The sequence below is a fragment of the Aplidium turbinatum genome, chromosome 2 (assembly GCF_918807975.1).
Source record: "Aplidium turbinatum chromosome 2, kaAplTurb1.1, whole genome shotgun sequence".
Taxonomy (NCBI): Eukaryota; Metazoa; Chordata; class Ascidiacea; order Aplousobranchia; family Polyclinidae; genus Aplidium; species Aplidium turbinatum.
This window is the reverse complement of record NC_137473.1, coordinates 9,553,120-9,568,654: the sequence shown is the minus strand read 5'-3', so window position 1 is coordinate 9,568,654 and position 15,535 is coordinate 9,553,120. Positions and strand designations below refer to the sequence as shown.

General features: G+C 38.7%; 1 protein-coding gene across 2 annotated transcripts in view; it reads left to right on the top strand.

Moving 5' to 3' along the window:
- The window catches only part of LOC145786650 (uncharacterized), a 49,969-nt gene extending 34,821 nt beyond the window's left edge, over window positions 1-15,148 (top strand). For both annotated transcript variants that reach the window (XM_082598349.1, XM_082598358.1), the window contains 22 exons: window positions 222-382; window positions 805-989; window positions 1,416-1,565; window positions 2,008-2,207; window positions 3,065-3,204; window positions 4,783-4,882; window positions 5,494-5,528; window positions 5,819-6,080; window positions 6,303-6,430; window positions 7,105-7,234; window positions 7,579-7,770; window positions 8,176-8,258; window positions 8,565-8,782; window positions 8,916-9,109; window positions 9,474-9,656; window positions 10,470-10,722; window positions 11,209-11,378; window positions 11,885-12,055; window positions 12,251-12,494; window positions 13,371-13,516; window positions 13,802-13,958; window positions 14,330-15,148. In XM_082598349.1, the coding sequence (XP_082454475.1) occupies window positions 222-382; window positions 805-989; window positions 1,416-1,565; window positions 2,008-2,207; window positions 3,065-3,204; window positions 4,783-4,882; window positions 5,494-5,528; window positions 5,819-6,080; window positions 6,303-6,430; window positions 7,105-7,234; window positions 7,579-7,770; window positions 8,176-8,258; window positions 8,565-8,782; window positions 8,916-9,109; window positions 9,474-9,656; window positions 10,470-10,722; window positions 11,209-11,378; window positions 11,885-12,055; window positions 12,251-12,494; window positions 13,371-13,516; window positions 13,802-13,958; window positions 14,330-14,418 (3,591 nt within the window). In that variant the 3' untranslated portion in view covers window positions 14,419-15,148. The remainder of the gene's footprint in view (window positions 1-221; window positions 383-804; window positions 990-1,415; window positions 1,566-2,007; window positions 2,208-3,064; window positions 3,205-4,782; window positions 4,883-5,493; window positions 5,529-5,818; window positions 6,081-6,302; window positions 6,431-7,104; window positions 7,235-7,578; window positions 7,771-8,175; window positions 8,259-8,564; window positions 8,783-8,915; window positions 9,110-9,473; window positions 9,657-10,469; window positions 10,723-11,208; window positions 11,379-11,884; window positions 12,056-12,250; window positions 12,495-13,370; window positions 13,517-13,801; window positions 13,959-14,329) is intronic.
- The last annotated feature ends 387 nt before the right edge of the window (window positions 15,149-15,535 follow it).

Below are 15,535 nucleotides of genomic sequence, written 5' to 3'. Positions count from 1 at the left end.
ATGTTGGATGCAGTAATTAATTTCACGAAAAACTTGTAGCACAGGGACACATGTTGATCATCATACCACATAGTTAGCACAACTTCAAAATTTCATACTTGTAATTGAAATTGTTAGTTGGCGAATGAATATTTGTTACGTCTGCTGATATTATATCAATCTAAAAAGCTGTAATTTACTATCTGTGTGGTAAAAGCTGTCTTCATATTTTGAATATACAGAAAAACTTGACATACTTGGAACTAGTCAACAAATGTCGCGAAGACGAAGAAACGAAACTATTGTTTCTCGAGCTCGCCACTCCAGGAATTGATGTCGACAAGCTTTTGAATTCCAAGAAACAACCTATTTTAAAAAAGCAGAGAAGCCACTTAGATATCAGGTTAATTTTAACCCTTTTTAATCCTTGATCTTTTTTTAACCCTTGTAATTCTTTCAAGCTTTAAATCGGTTTGTGGTTGCGTGCTGCCAGGACCGACAAAATTAAAGATGGTTTCACTTTGATACATATTGTTTGCTCTATTCGATTGTAGTTTGTATACTGCGCAGTTTCACTTTAGCCACATGGCTTACTGTAGTATACTTAATAAGTATTTAAGACATATCATTGTGGTACAATGTTCTCTGTTCTAGATCCTCTTTGCGCTTGTTTGTTGCAAATGCGATACACAACGACCTTCTTGTCTTCATTACTTCATAATAAGTAATGAAATCATAAGTATTATGTATGTATGACATACCATTGTACAATTTCTTTTGTTTATGTTCTAACATCGTTTCTGAACGATTTTCTTGTCCTCATAGGTTCAGCACAGCTTTCCACGAAGATGCAACGTTGGACGATATATACGAGGCAGGCTTAGTGACAGAGGAACAGGTCAGGGATTTGGAGCATGGTGTGATAACAGAGGCGGACTTGTATGATCAATTGAAGCCTTACTTGTTCGGTGGAAAAGAACCAGTGTGCGGGGTCCTGCTTCAAGAGTCTGGTAAGATTTGCTGTTCCTTAAAATGCTTAACTAATTTATCTTTTTACCAATACTGTTCAGATTAAATTTTAATAGTGAGCTGGTGAGTTTCACCTTTTGATTGAAAAGTATGTTACGTTAAATTGATATCGTAAGCTTTTTTGTCGTGTATACTTTTTGTTTTTCCTCCTGGGTTCAAGGCTTTATATTATGCGAACTACAGTTTGAGGAAGTCAATCTTTGCATTGTGTCATCTATGTGATTGAGCGTCTCGCTAAAGATATAGTTAATCGGGTGCTCTCGTTAGGGGTCAAACCATCGCTCTGTAGTTACCGCTAGCGACGTGCATATCTACATACAGTAGCTCACTATGTGTCGCTTTTGCCATATCTCCATTCAGCCAATCAAGAAACGCGACGTGTCATCAATCGAACGATTTCCTTCCAGGTGAAATATTGTCGATTGTGGAAGCGAGTAAAAGGCGAATCATTAAACGAGGAACAGCCATAGAGCTCTTGGAGGCCCAAGCTGCCACAGGAAACATCATAGACCCTAAAACAACTGCTAAAATGTCTGTGGCTGACGCATTTAAGAAAGGTACAAAGACAAAAAGTTCTTTCCGAGCAAGCAAAATCCGTCCTTTTTACATTGATTCAACGTCTGCAGACGTAGTAAGAACGGATTTTGCTGACTGAGATCGCATGCTATCGAAAAGCTTTACTATAAACATGGTAGTCTTTTGACTTGTTATGTATGTTATATATTACATTATTATATGTCATATGCAGTACTATATATTATATGATTATATTTTATGCACAGCGTTATATAATCTATTGTATAATTGTATTGCTACAACTAACAGTTAACAATCATGTGGTCATACTAAGTTAGGATGTTATTGGGTCCAAAGGCTGTAACAGCTGCATGCTACTTTATTTATTTCACAGTCTACTGCTCATATATGCTTATAATTTCATCGGCTGTAATGATGACATACTTTGATTATCTCATTTACCCCTTTTGATTTTATTATCAGGTTTAATCGACCGTGTCCATAAGGATACGCTTGAACGAGCAGAGCGTGCAGTCAAGGGTTACCGGATACCAGGAACCAATCAGATCATTTCATTGTTCGGTGCCATGAAGAAAGGTCTGGTAGTGCAGTCACGAGGGATTAGACTCTTGGAAGCACAAATTGCAACTGGGGGCCTCATAGACCCCATGGCCCATCACAGGGTACGTGTGATGGTTTAACCCTAATTCACCCTGTTGTTTCATTTATTGTGGGCACACTTTGATGCAGGGGTGGGCAATGTGCGACCCGCGGGCCACATGCGGTCCTTTTCTATTTTTGTGCGGCCCTTCATCTTCTTCCAGTTATTTTCCCCCAAATAAGGCTATTTTTATCTCGATTTACACAATTTCGAAGCTTAAGAAGTGATATGGCCGTCTTTTCACTCCCCTGTACCTGTGAAATAAGTTTTTCGCCTGTAGAAATCCAGCTTGAATTGAATTCACTGCAGGAGGATGACATTCTTGTACAAAGTTTCAATAAGATAAACTCCATTGCTGAAAATATGAATTAGTGTTTATTTGATATGCGGCCCTCCTGTAAGCATTACATTTTCCTAACGGGCCCTTGTGTTAAAACGATTGCCCATCCCCTGCTTTGAAGTGTCGTGTGTAATGGTGCCACCTCATTCGTTTGTGACATGGTTTGGCAAGTAGTTGACTTATTATACGTTTTCGTTGTCAAACCGCATCAAATGCCTTATTTAGCAACTTTGTTCTACCCTCCAAAGCAACAAATCCATCAACTGTCGTTTTTGTCCAGTGATGTTTTCTTACTTTGTGATTGGCCAAGATAAGTCACGTGCAACGTTTGTTTGACTTAATCTTTCATTTCTGTACAAGCAGATGCATTGATCGTCATTGTACAATTTTCTGCTGACAATTCAAATTCCAATCAATGCGACTGAATCAGTTCTTAAACTTAGATATTCAACTGTGACACGATAATAACGTTTTTTTAGGAAAATTTTGAAAAGATAATTTCCTGAAGATTTGTTTTTGAAATAAGTTTCTTTCACCAGGTCCCCATATCTGTCGCTTTCAAACGAGGATTGTTCGATGAAGACTTACACAAGATACTAGAAGACCCATCGGATGACACAAAAGGATTCTTTGATCCTAACACAGAGGAGAACCTCTCCTATCTGGATCTCATGCATCGGTATGATCACTAAAAGCACAACGTCCGTTTTTTCGACATTCAATCACTTGATGATGAATAATAGGACAGTTAATCACCTAAACAACTTCTGTTCATTTCCAATAGTTATCAAGGAGCTTATTCACAAGCATATGAACCTCAATAAAGTCTCGTCGATGTGGAATTCTTTTGTCACTCGAAAAGCTAAAATTTGTCATCATGGTTCTCAGGCGCGGATCTAGGAGATTTTTTCGGGGGGGGCCAGAAAATTCGAAAATCAATTAAAAAGAAAGAAAAAGATAAAACAAATATGAACAATGATACTACGACAGTAGCGTAGCCAGCAATTTTGAAAGGGGGTTTTTGACGGTCGGCGGGAAAAACCCGACGGCGTCTTCGCCAAAGACGACACCCAGCGGCGGGGGGTCTGGGGGGCACCCCCCAGAAAATTTTGAAAAATTACTTTGAGTTTGGTGTATTTTGAGAGCATTTTCAATAAAAGTGTGGGCAAAAATATTCCTGTAAAATGGTGCTGTCTGGTGGCATAGCAAAAGGATAAGATCATGTTTTCTTTGGCATTTTTTGGTAGTAAAGCTAAGTCTCTATGTTTTCTTGTTGCTAATTCCTGGCTGAGATATTTGAATGTTTAGTATTGGCAAAACTCGCTCTTTTAATGCAGTTTCGTTTAAAATTAGGCAAACTTTGTTTTAGAGTCATAGAGACTGAAAGCATCATTCTAAATATCGTGGAGTCACACGCGTGCCAAAGGGAGAGGAGTTGTAACCCCCCCCCCCCCCCCTTGGCTACGCCACTATTAATACTACGACATATACGATATGCCATAAAATAAAATAGACATTAAAAGAAACAGCCATTTTCATCAATTGTGAATGTTTAAAAAATACATTTTGCTTGAATAAAAATTGCTAAGCAAGCAAAGTTAACTTGAAATCTGGTTAAAACCCTATATGCAGTGTCCATGACCAATTGGATGTTTGCAGGCATATACGGCGATTGATTGAAATTATAATGAAGGCTAAAAACTATAAAACGGCCATTCAAGGTTTCAGATTGTTTCAACTGACGTCATTTGGTTCAGCGTTGGTTTCAGCTGAGTCAGCTCAAACAAATGTTGCTATTAAAATGTATTTGAAATTGTATGAAAGAAAATAACGGAGTCTGATCGATGGATAATTTCAACCATAATAATATCAAAAAATTATCCCCCCCCCGGATAAGTTAAGTCCGCCGTGGGACTAATATCAGCTGTTTAGACGCATATCAAACGATTTGATGCGGATAGCCTACATAGAATTTCAACAATAATTCCTCACAACATTTCGGGGGGGGGCCGGACCCCCTGGGCCCCCCCCATAAATCCGCGCCTGATGGTTCTGTATTAACATCCGTGATTACTGTGTATTGATAAAATAACTTCACAACGAAATTTTGTCTACATGAAGCCCTGACATGAAGTCAACCATAACGGACTTCAGTCATGGTTGACTTCTCGTAAGTTACGTTGTCAAAATAAATTTGAAAATGTTCTTGCACCATGTTAAGCTCAAAACCTGAATATTCCTTTTCTGCTCTTTGTAGTTGTGAAGTCAAGGCACCAAGCAATTTCCGATTTCTTGTGATCAAACCTAAAGAAAAAAGGAGTTCCAGAGCACGAAGCAAAAACGTATTAAACGCGAAGGTATGCTCACAATGCACATAAATAACATCACCATCATCTAAATTTTGATTTTGTCCCCACTTGATATTTCTCTTAAATCAAATACTGTATTCGTATTTATTCGTATACTGTATTTGTAAAATTTTATTATACTATACAGTGTATAGTGTATACTGTATAGTGTATACTGTATAGTGTATACTGTATAGTGTATACTGTATATAGTGTATACTGTATAGTGTATACTGTATAGTGTATACTGTATAGTGTATACTGTATAGTGAATACTGTATAGTGTATACTGTATAGTGTATACTGTATAGTGTATACTGTATATAGCCACACAACTAGACGAACTCTATCAAAGCCTAATAACTAGTAAACTACCTTAGCTTTAGCTTGAAAATTTTTCAAACACTAAATTTTCTATTGCCACGACAAACATATATAAAGCATCTACTAAATTACATGGTGCATGCAACTATGCATAGTTACCAGAAAGCACATATTTCCTGACACTTCAGTAAATGTACGATAAGTACATTGTGAAACGAACTTTTGTTTATGTTGCCTGAAACAGTAAGTGATGTACATCAAAGGATGATCCACTACTACTTTTGTTATTTCAACAGACAAAAACTTCTGCCAACGATGAAAATCGCGTCAAGTGAGTTTTTTTGCTAGTGTAGATCTGAATGTAAAGCACATAGATATAACATTTGCTGTTTATCAGTTAGCTATCAGATATAGTACAGTATGGCTGTTTGTCGTGACGCTGTGACCTAGCCAATGTTGCCATTTCAAAAAAAGCAATACGTAATGCGAAACGTTGTAAAAAAATCAGTTGTTACTATGTTCCAGCCATTGCTTCGAAGATTCGCTGCGGCTGTTTGAGGTAGCCTACCTGAACGTGGGTTTATTTTATTACAGGCGATTAATCATCAATATTTTGCTTAGATTTCCGACAATATGTGACACAACAATATCACTTGAAGACATTGTCAGTATCGGAATCCTTCCAGAAAGCACCGCCACTGATTTAAGAAATGGACAAATTAGCAAAGAAATAGTAGAGAAATCTATTCGCCCTCAATTATTCGGTGCACCACCCGTTGGAGGGGTAATTGTGGGCACAACTGGGGAACAAATGTCCTTCCTTGAATGTGCCAAGCGAGAGATAATCACGAGCGAGGAAGCTTATGTCTATCTTGAAGCTCAGGTGAGAAAAATAATCCCTTGGTTGGCAACTGTGAGAAACATGGGAGTGTCTACGTTATGGAAGTGATTTGTGATAAACATTTAGCGGTCTTTTAACTTGAAAAGAACTTAATTTAACATTTTGCAGCGTTTTGTTTTACCTGTACGTAAAGAAACTTTCACTAAACATTGTAAACATAGCAAAATCACAACCTGAGTGACTATCTGGCAACGCTACGTTTAGGCCTGCACTGGAGGTATCATTCACCCGAAAACAGGCGATAGACTCCGAGTCTTAGAAGCGTACATGTCGAACCTGGTAGCTCGTCACCATATCACTTCTCTGCAGCAGGCTGAAAATGCAGTGTTTGGGTACGTTCATTTTAAACTAACGAAAGTAACTAGTGAACGAGTCTACTCGGTTTCAACTGCACGAAAATTGCCGAATGGTCAATGGTCATGTCTTCCGAACCGATGTCTTCCGAACAGAGGTCTTCCGAATCGATTTCTTCCGAAGAGAGGTCTTCCGAACCGATTTCTTCCGAACCGAGGTCTACCGAACCGAGGCAGAGGCGTAATTAGAAGTTTCTTTCTGGGAAAAAACAACCTAGTTTTGACGCTAAATATAAGAAACGAGTGTCCCAAGTTTTTGTGTTCGGTTTACTAGGGATTGGTGTGCAGTTTGACCTTATTCTTACAAAAGTTACGTCACTGCATGTAAGTATGGGAGACGAGGTTTGCAGCAAAGGTGCATCTCACTATATGCTTTAGCGAATACATTTGGGCAAACCAGCTCAAGTTGTCAACCTTCTAGTGGTGAGCCCTGGTAATTGATTCTTGCAATCAAGCGAATGACAACAAATCGGGACAGCAATTTTTTTAAGCAACAAAAAAAACATTGACCGACAATTGCTAGAGCATATTAATTTATTATAGAGTCCACGTTTCTCCAAAACGAAAGTGTTTTGCTTTTTTTTAAATCACCCATTTTTGCCGTCCAGCGTTACGCAACGTTAACTACATGTAACTTTCAATCTATCCTTTAGAAACCCACACTCTGGAAGTAGAGTCCGAATGAGTCTCGCTGAACTCCTTCAGAAGGATCTGCTCACTTCCACCCAAGCATCCCGCATCATCCATGCCCAGCTGGCAACAGGAGGAGTCGTTGATTCTAAGGTAGATACAGCCAAGCTGTTCAAACTATTAAAATAATATTGACTTTTGTGACGTTCTGCTGATGACGTTATACTTCAGTTCAACTGCCAAGAGTCGCCATTTTTGCGTTATCGTTATATATGGCAACTTTTACCAGTTGCGTTATTTTGTAATTTTGTTATGTTCTATTTATCTCTTTTTTTTACTGTTTTGTTGTTAATACTCATTTGAAATATTTTTGCTACCCACTCGGTAAATTAGCTTGAATCCAGGACAAATTTATATGTTTCTATCCATATGTATCTGTCCTCATATACCATATGGCAATCATGCAGTATAAAACACATAAAGTGCTAACTTTCTAGAGGTGCATTCGTCTGTCAAAAGGGGATCCCCACTTGGATGCAATTCTAGGATCTAAGTTAGACTGCGATTCTACTGACAGAACAGACTTTATCGATCCCATATCGAGAACCACCAAGTCCTACGACGAAATCATGAAAGTGTGTAAACAAGATTCACAAAATGGCCGTTTATTCCTGCCATGTTCTCTTGAGGTGAGAGCAATCATTATTAGGTAATCATGGCAAGTCCACCTCTTACCAAAATTAATGTACAGTTGCGCAAACGTGATGTGTTTTTTCAATTGGATTGTTTAACGAGTAAAGTTATCAAGTTGATACTCGAACCTTTTCAGAGTCAGTGGCCTAGTGGTTAGTTTCCCTTCCTCTGGTCTGCTAGGCGTTGGTTCGATTCTCGGTCTGTCTGGCCAAGTAAATCTTCTTGTGAGAAACAAATGTTATTTAATTCATCCTCCGAGAAAGCATGAAGGTCAGATCTGGTAAACAATGGTCGAACGTTCAAACCACAGTTATTATGGCGAGATTTAAAAAAATACAATCGCTAAAAACCTACCTAAATTACCTGTTTCAGGAGTGGCAATAGATCTTCTTATTTTCCAGGCTTCGTCCACCAACACAGTTGGAGCAGTAAATGGTACATTGAAAAACCGAGCAGATATCTATTTCGATTCGATGTTAAACAGGTAACTTGTTCTACATCTCAATGGTCGACATTTACCGCTTAAATAACGTATTTTATGGTTTGTATTGCACATCTTGACGTCAAACGAATGCAATTGTTTTTAAATACACCGTTCTGTTCAGTTTCAAACCTATCCAAGTAAACTGAAGTATACATTGAAGTCATTTTAAACAATTACCTCTAATACGCTACTCCCTACTGCTTTACATGATCTACTGTATATTTTATTTTACCACTCCCTGTTTTAAATTACCACTAGTAATTTATCTTGGGTGCTAATTTCCATCTTTCATGGTGCTTTACGCAGACAAGCTTCTCTTGTGGATCTTCTGGATGCAGGGATTGTTACAGAAGACACGGTGGTTGCTCTGGAAGAGGGCAGGCTTGACAAAGAAGAAGTAGCACAGTCCATCAAGCAGTATCTCATTGGAGAACAGCCAATAGCTGGAGTTATCATTGAAGAAACTGGGCAAACATGTGGCATCTTGGAAGGCGTTCGAGCTGGAATCATCAAGCGTGGAACAGGTTAGAACTGGTTAAGACTGGTTGAAACAAAAAAGTGTTGCGCTAAAAACTGATTGTTTTTCGAGGTTTTCTTAAACCTTCCGCGTATCCTTTGCTTGAGATGGAGTCTTCATCTACAGTTTTGTTAACTCAGGTCTTGAGCTCTTGGAAGCTCAGATGGCAACTGGCAGCCTTGTGGAACCAACAACAGGGCAACGACTTGGCGTCAAAGAAGCTTTGCAACGTCATTTGATTGATGGGGCGCATGTTGATGCCTTGGAAAGAGCTCTGAGAGCGGTGGACGGGTACAAAAACCCCGTCACAAGAGGAGTGCTGTCATTTTACGAGGTCGGTGGGATTTGTAGATTCGTTGAAATTCAAGTTAAGCAATTTCACACAGGCACTTCAGTGTTGCCATTTTTCTTGTTTTAATTATTTTCTTTTGTTTGTTAAAATTGTCTTGCTTGCTGCAATAATTCACGCAATAAGTAACGTAGCTCTGTAAACAAAAGAAACACAAGATCGAGTGATAGAAGTTCAACTCTCGGCGTGTGCACTTGAACAACGTATGCCAATGGAATTACAACGTAAATTAAATATTATTTGTACTGTACGTTGCGTTTTTCCGAGTTTATCCGAGGCTGGTGCAATGTGAATATTAATAAAACAGCAACAAACACGCGACATTAACTAAACCCCTATCTTCGTTCAGGCAATGAGCAAAGGCTACGTAGTGGAATCACGTGGTAGGAGGCTGCTTGAAGCTCAAATAGCTACAGGAGGTTTGATAGACCCGTCTGCAAACCACAGAGTGCCACTACCTGTCGCTTATCGCCGGGGAATTATCAGTGAAAAGATGTTCGCTACCTTAGTGGATCCTTCTGAAGACGCAAAGGTAAGGGTGTTGTTGTGAATAGGCAGGGCCATTGTGATGACCATTTAACCCCACTACTAATGAAATCCTTGCGCCATAAATTAACACACTTCTCCGAAAAACGCACTATATCCAACTGTTCTCTGGCCTCTTGAAAAGGTTACGGGTTCTTAAAGTCATCCCAGGTTTAAAAGTACTTCCTGGACCCCCTGTCAACGTTGTGTATTGTGAATCATCATTCAAATTCGGCTTTGTCCCCACTAGTGGAGGTAGCCAATTCTTTCCTTGCAGCGATAGCTTTCACTCCTATTTTCCATAACGTTCTGTCCATCGCATCGCCTTCCTTTAGTCCGACTTTGTCTGCCTATTCTTCACGTTTTCCTTCCATGTCCCCTTTGACGTCCCCGTTTCCTCTTCCCATCTACCTTCAAAGTCAACGCCTTTCGAAGAAAACTTCCTTCTTTCCTTCCTTCCTTCCTTGAATAGAAAGACGATTATTCAATATTCATGCTTGGCTATGCCAAGTTATTTTTATTTTCTTTGTACTGTGAAGTGTTGCCATACGCTAATTCATGATGGCAAAAATTTTAAAGCCAGGAAGCAAATTTTCTTGCCAACATACAAACTTTTCATTAAGTGCGTGCTTTTGACGGGTTTAAAACGACGACCTTTAGAGTGTTTGTCGGGCACTCTTGCTCTGACTACCCCCTGGATGATGTTTATTGATTTGAACATAACGCTCAAAGCAAAAATTCAACTGGGTTTGGAAATCATCATCATGTGCTGAATAGGGTTAAAAATTTTAGTGTGTTAATCCAGTTCGTATGCTTTCAGAGTTTCTTCGATCCAAACACAAATGAAAAGCTGACGTATTTAGAATTGATATCGAGGTGTCAAACTGACCCCTCTACGGGGTTAGTCTATCTCAATCTCCGCCAAAAAAAGGTCAAAACTTCCCGTCATGCTCGAAAAAATGGCGGTAGCGCATCGAAGAAGACGAAGCGAGGAACTCAACGCACTCGCAAAGTTGTCATAATCGACCCGAAGACAGGAGCTGAACTGACCATAAAGCAAGCTTACAAAAAGAGTGAGTTCAACCACCTGTTCTTCTGCAAACAGAAGTTGCAAGTTATGTCAAGGTTTTAACGTAATTGCAAACAAATTTACAACACTCAACCTTCTGCTCGAAGTGGAAAAGAACGCTTTGTTGTGATATCAGTACAGTACAAAACACGTTAAACCAGCGTTAACTTACCGTTTGTAATACTCACACGGCGACGACTTAAGTGAGGAAAAAAGAGTAATTTACGTTGATAACACTGAAAACAAATATTACAAAAGCTCAATGGCGGAATGGGCGATGACTTCGCCTCTGGGTCTGGTAGGCCCTGGTTCGATTCCATGTCGGTGTCACATTAGTTTTTTTGTGTGTAAAGTTTTGAGGAGTCGGGTAATGAATGATGTGATCGTATCGTGAAGGTAATACAAAGATTAAAAAATGCAATCTTTGAAAACCTTACCATTAATAGTGCAGCTACATATAATTTATTTTTAATATTATTACATTGTACAGAACTTATCGATAAAGCTTCTGCTGCCCGATTGCTTGCACAGGAAGGCGAATGGGTTGATGAAGACAGGCTTAAACCGGATCAAACCAGTTCTTTACCTTCACCAAAGACCGATGCCAGCAATGAAGATCATCGAACTGATGTCAACCTTAATGGCAATTCTACACAAAAAGTAAATGTGCAAGTGTTAGAAGGTTCTTCAAATGTTACTGAAAATGCAACGTACTATGCAAATCACCTTTTTTTCAACTAGTTCATCTTATAGGCGAATATCGTTAGCTGAGATCGTGCGGCCTACTATAACATGCAAAGTGCTCATCATCCGCGTAAACATCACCTAACGCTTGATGGCTGATTACAATATAAAACTTTTATCTTTGATCGTGAAAAAAGCGATATTAAAGACGCTGTGTGTACTGTGCAAGCCGACTCATTTCATCATAATTGGTCGTTTCCAATATCCTTGTGTCACTCAAGCTTTATGTATGCTATTCTGCTTTGTGCACTGTTTTTACTGCATTCTTTCATTCACATTATTATTTCTATTTTGTTCACCACTTTTGTTAATATTAAAAATGGAATGAGACTGTTCAAGTGTTCAGTGTTCACCAGGCATTTAATCCGATAATATGATTCTATTGTAAAATAAGCTAAACTATCACTCTTGTTAATATCCAGGACACATTCGGCGATCATCTGCAGGCCAGGTTGCAGGAGATGCTATCCGGCTGCTGCACTCCCATATCCGGTATTGTTGACGTCAAGAAAGGAGATTGCGTCAGCATCAGAGAAGCCGAGAAACGTCGTTTGATTGACAGGACATCAGCACAGCGCCTTCTAGAAGCTCAGGTCGGCATTGTTTCCATGCCTTGATTACCACATTGGTTACCCTCTTAGAGGCTGCGTGGCATATTGACCTGAAAAACCTTTCGATTTCCCACATAGTAATGAAAAGAAAGTTTAAAGCATAATTTAAGTTTCTACGTCTTTTTCAATTGCGTCAATACGTCATCTGATTTACGTCATGACGTCACACGTTTTCAGGTGGCTACTGGAGGCATCATCAATCTTTCAGACAAGAGCAGCCGACGCTACAGCGTTGACGAGGCCCTGGCTACTGGCTTGATTGAACAAAGAATCGCTCAGAAGCTCGAAATTGCTGAAAGAGCCTTCAAAGGGTTTTACTCAGAGAAGTCCAAGGAACTGTATTCCCTTGGCCAGGCGATCAAGAAGTGTCTTTGCTACGAAGAGTGTGGGAGTCGCTTTCTTGAATACCAATGTTGCACAGGTATGTAGGTTTCTAGTCATTCTGTTTTTTTTTCAGAAAATCAAAACCATTTGCAAAGTCGGTTTATAAGCATAACTATGTATACAGTCACGTTTTTGCAGAATATATCTTAAGCTTGTCGTCAATTTTTTTTTCTCGACGTCTGTAAAGTTATGGTATGCATTTTTCTTCCTTGCGCCATATGTTCATAGCACCACGCAAGCTCTTGCTTTATTCAAAGAGCCTATTGTTAATCTCTCCCAATTTTTATTGTTTTGTTGTGGTGGTGAAAGGTAAACACAAAATTTATAGAACTTTGAGTCTTAGACGGTTGGGACTGAAATTTTAACTTCTAATTAGATTGATTAACGGGTATAACTAAAATAAAATAATTACGGAAGAAACGCTTTTACTTGTATAATATCAAAACATTTACTGGTCTCAGGAACTTCAGGCATATCACCGATAATAATAGGTTACTCAGCTAGATAAAACCCGAATACTGAAAAGTTTGGGTGTTCATCAGGACAATTATCGTTTCTAGCACTAGTTGCTACGTTCATCTGATGAAATTGAAAGTAAAATTAACAACAAGCAAGATGGTTTATTGCTTCACTGACGTTTCGCGCACCATGACAATGCGCATTTTATTTTTTCTTGCCTTCAATCGCACTACAGTAGTATATAACCTTGTGAAATTTTATTTTGTATGTTATTCGCTCTGAGGATGCGCATTGTCATGGTGCGCGAAACGTCAGTGAAGCAATAAACCATCTTGTTTGTTGTTAATTTTACTTTCAATTTCATCAGATGAACGTAGCAACTAGTGCTAGAAAAAATAAAACCCGATCTGGTTAATTTGGTCAAGACTGTTCGAACAGCTACCGTTCATTTTAGGTGGTCTCATTAATCCGCACGACGGCAGTAGAGTGTCTTTGGAGCAAGCATTGAATGACGAATGGATTGACGCGAGAACCCTGGCGCGCCTCAAGAATTATCGACGATATTCCAAAGCCTTTGTGGACTTGAAAACCAATCTCCTGGTGAGATTGAAATTGAAAAAAAACGTTGTCGACTTCATGCGTTTGACGTTGTCGGCTTCATGCGTTTGACGTTGTCGACTTCATGCGTTTGAACTGGAAAGCACTAGTTTTGCTCGATTTTCTTCTTTTTTTTAAGTTACAATACTGGAGGCGCGCAGGTCACACAGGTGTAGAACCATTAAATTTTCCAAAACATTTTAAACTTTTTAATGGTTTGGCCTTGCGCTTTTTAGTGGTTAAGCCTAGATACAACAAAAGTTATGAAATTGTCATTTTCTTTCTCAGATAACTTATCCAGAGGCGCTGGACAAGTCAATAGTTGACCCGATAGCCGGCCATCGTGTGCTGGAAGCACTGCCAAAGTTGGATAGAAATTTAAAAATGGCCAGCGGTGCTACAATCCAGGCCTCGTCGTTGTACAGTTCGAGGGCTAGCTCTCTGGGTAACTGTTGTGTATTTTGGTTTGCTTTTGTTAAAACAATGTATTTTGCTTTCGTTCCCTTTAGGTCTTCTCTTTTGCGTTTTTGTTAACTAGCGCTCCTCGTTTTGTTTCACCATATATTTTTTAAGGGTATAGTTTCTTTCTTGCGATTTTGAATATAAGTAGAAAACTTTTGTATGACTCTTGTTGAATGAGATTGAAAACACAACAGAGTTGGTATATTGTGTGTTCAGCTGCTTTCACCTAGAGTTGGGCTTCTGTTGTTTGACTTTTGCTTTAATCGATTTAATCATCGAGGCGAACATATCCTTTAATGCCATTACATAAATCATCTTTGTTTTATTGTGTTTATTAAACTTATTTTTTTGTAGCCGGAAGCCCTGACAGTAGTTTGCAGAACTCGAGAAGAGGAAGCATTGATGACGTACTTCCAGTTGTCAAATCACCATCAAGGGCGTAGCCGTAGACGATCATCCGAAATGACTGTTTTGTCAATTGTGTCATATCTAAACTTCAAACAACATTGAGTGAAACTCTGATTTGTTGTAGTTTGCGAAGCAACTGTGCATTAAACAAGCCCGTTTTTTTTTAGACTATGCTTCAAAAACCTAAAAATCTTCAACGATCTTTCATGATCACTGTTTTTTTTAATCTTTATCATTGGTTGTTATTATCACTGTTTAAAATCTATGATCAATGCTGGTGACGTTTCTCTTCAATGCCAATATGGTAACAAACCATTTTAATCACTGAAAGTTGACGAGTTGTTTGAATCAATTTGAAAAGGACTGATTTGCTATCATGGTCTGGTGCTGCTATGTTACGCTGGCTAACGTTGTAATGCTTCAAGCTTATCAATTGCTTGCATTCTTACGTGCAGATAGTAATCGACATATTTCTTCATTGTTGCAACCTGGAACCAATGAACGCTTTTAGACCGCAAACGTAGAAACAACGTTTTAAATATGCAACAATTTACCACTTTTCGTCGCTTTTATGTTGTACTTTGCAAATCATTTTTAGGTTTATTTAACGTCAAAAGACGTTAAATAAACCTACAAGGATGAAATTCGTAAGTAGTATTAACACTGCTTTTAGTTGCCTGCTGTCACGCCCAGCGCTTTCATTCGAATGTTGCTCCAGTACTACGTTACGTCATTTCATAATATACATCTACTTGTATCATTCTACCCTGTATGTTACGAGGCACTGCTTTTAGGTTTATGTTGCAAGCGGTAAGCTACTTGTTGCTTTATCAAGCACATGTTAAAAAAAATCTTATGAGAACACCTAGTTTAAAAGGTGGCAAAAGTTCTATGAGAACTCGAAGAAATAAAACAAACCGTTTCAGGCGAATGCGCCACAGCAGCTTTGAGATGATAAGAGTGCAGATAGCTAAATGATTTTTCACTACTTTTTTGAATTTTTTTTTTGCTTTGGTTGGTTCTCTGTCTTTTTTTATTCCTTAGTAATGCTTTATCGAGGAAATAATGTTTTAATCAATTCGAACGATTTTTTAAACCAGAAAACCGCTTAATTTAGGTTCACGTTTTCAATAGGCAGATAAACGAAAAAGC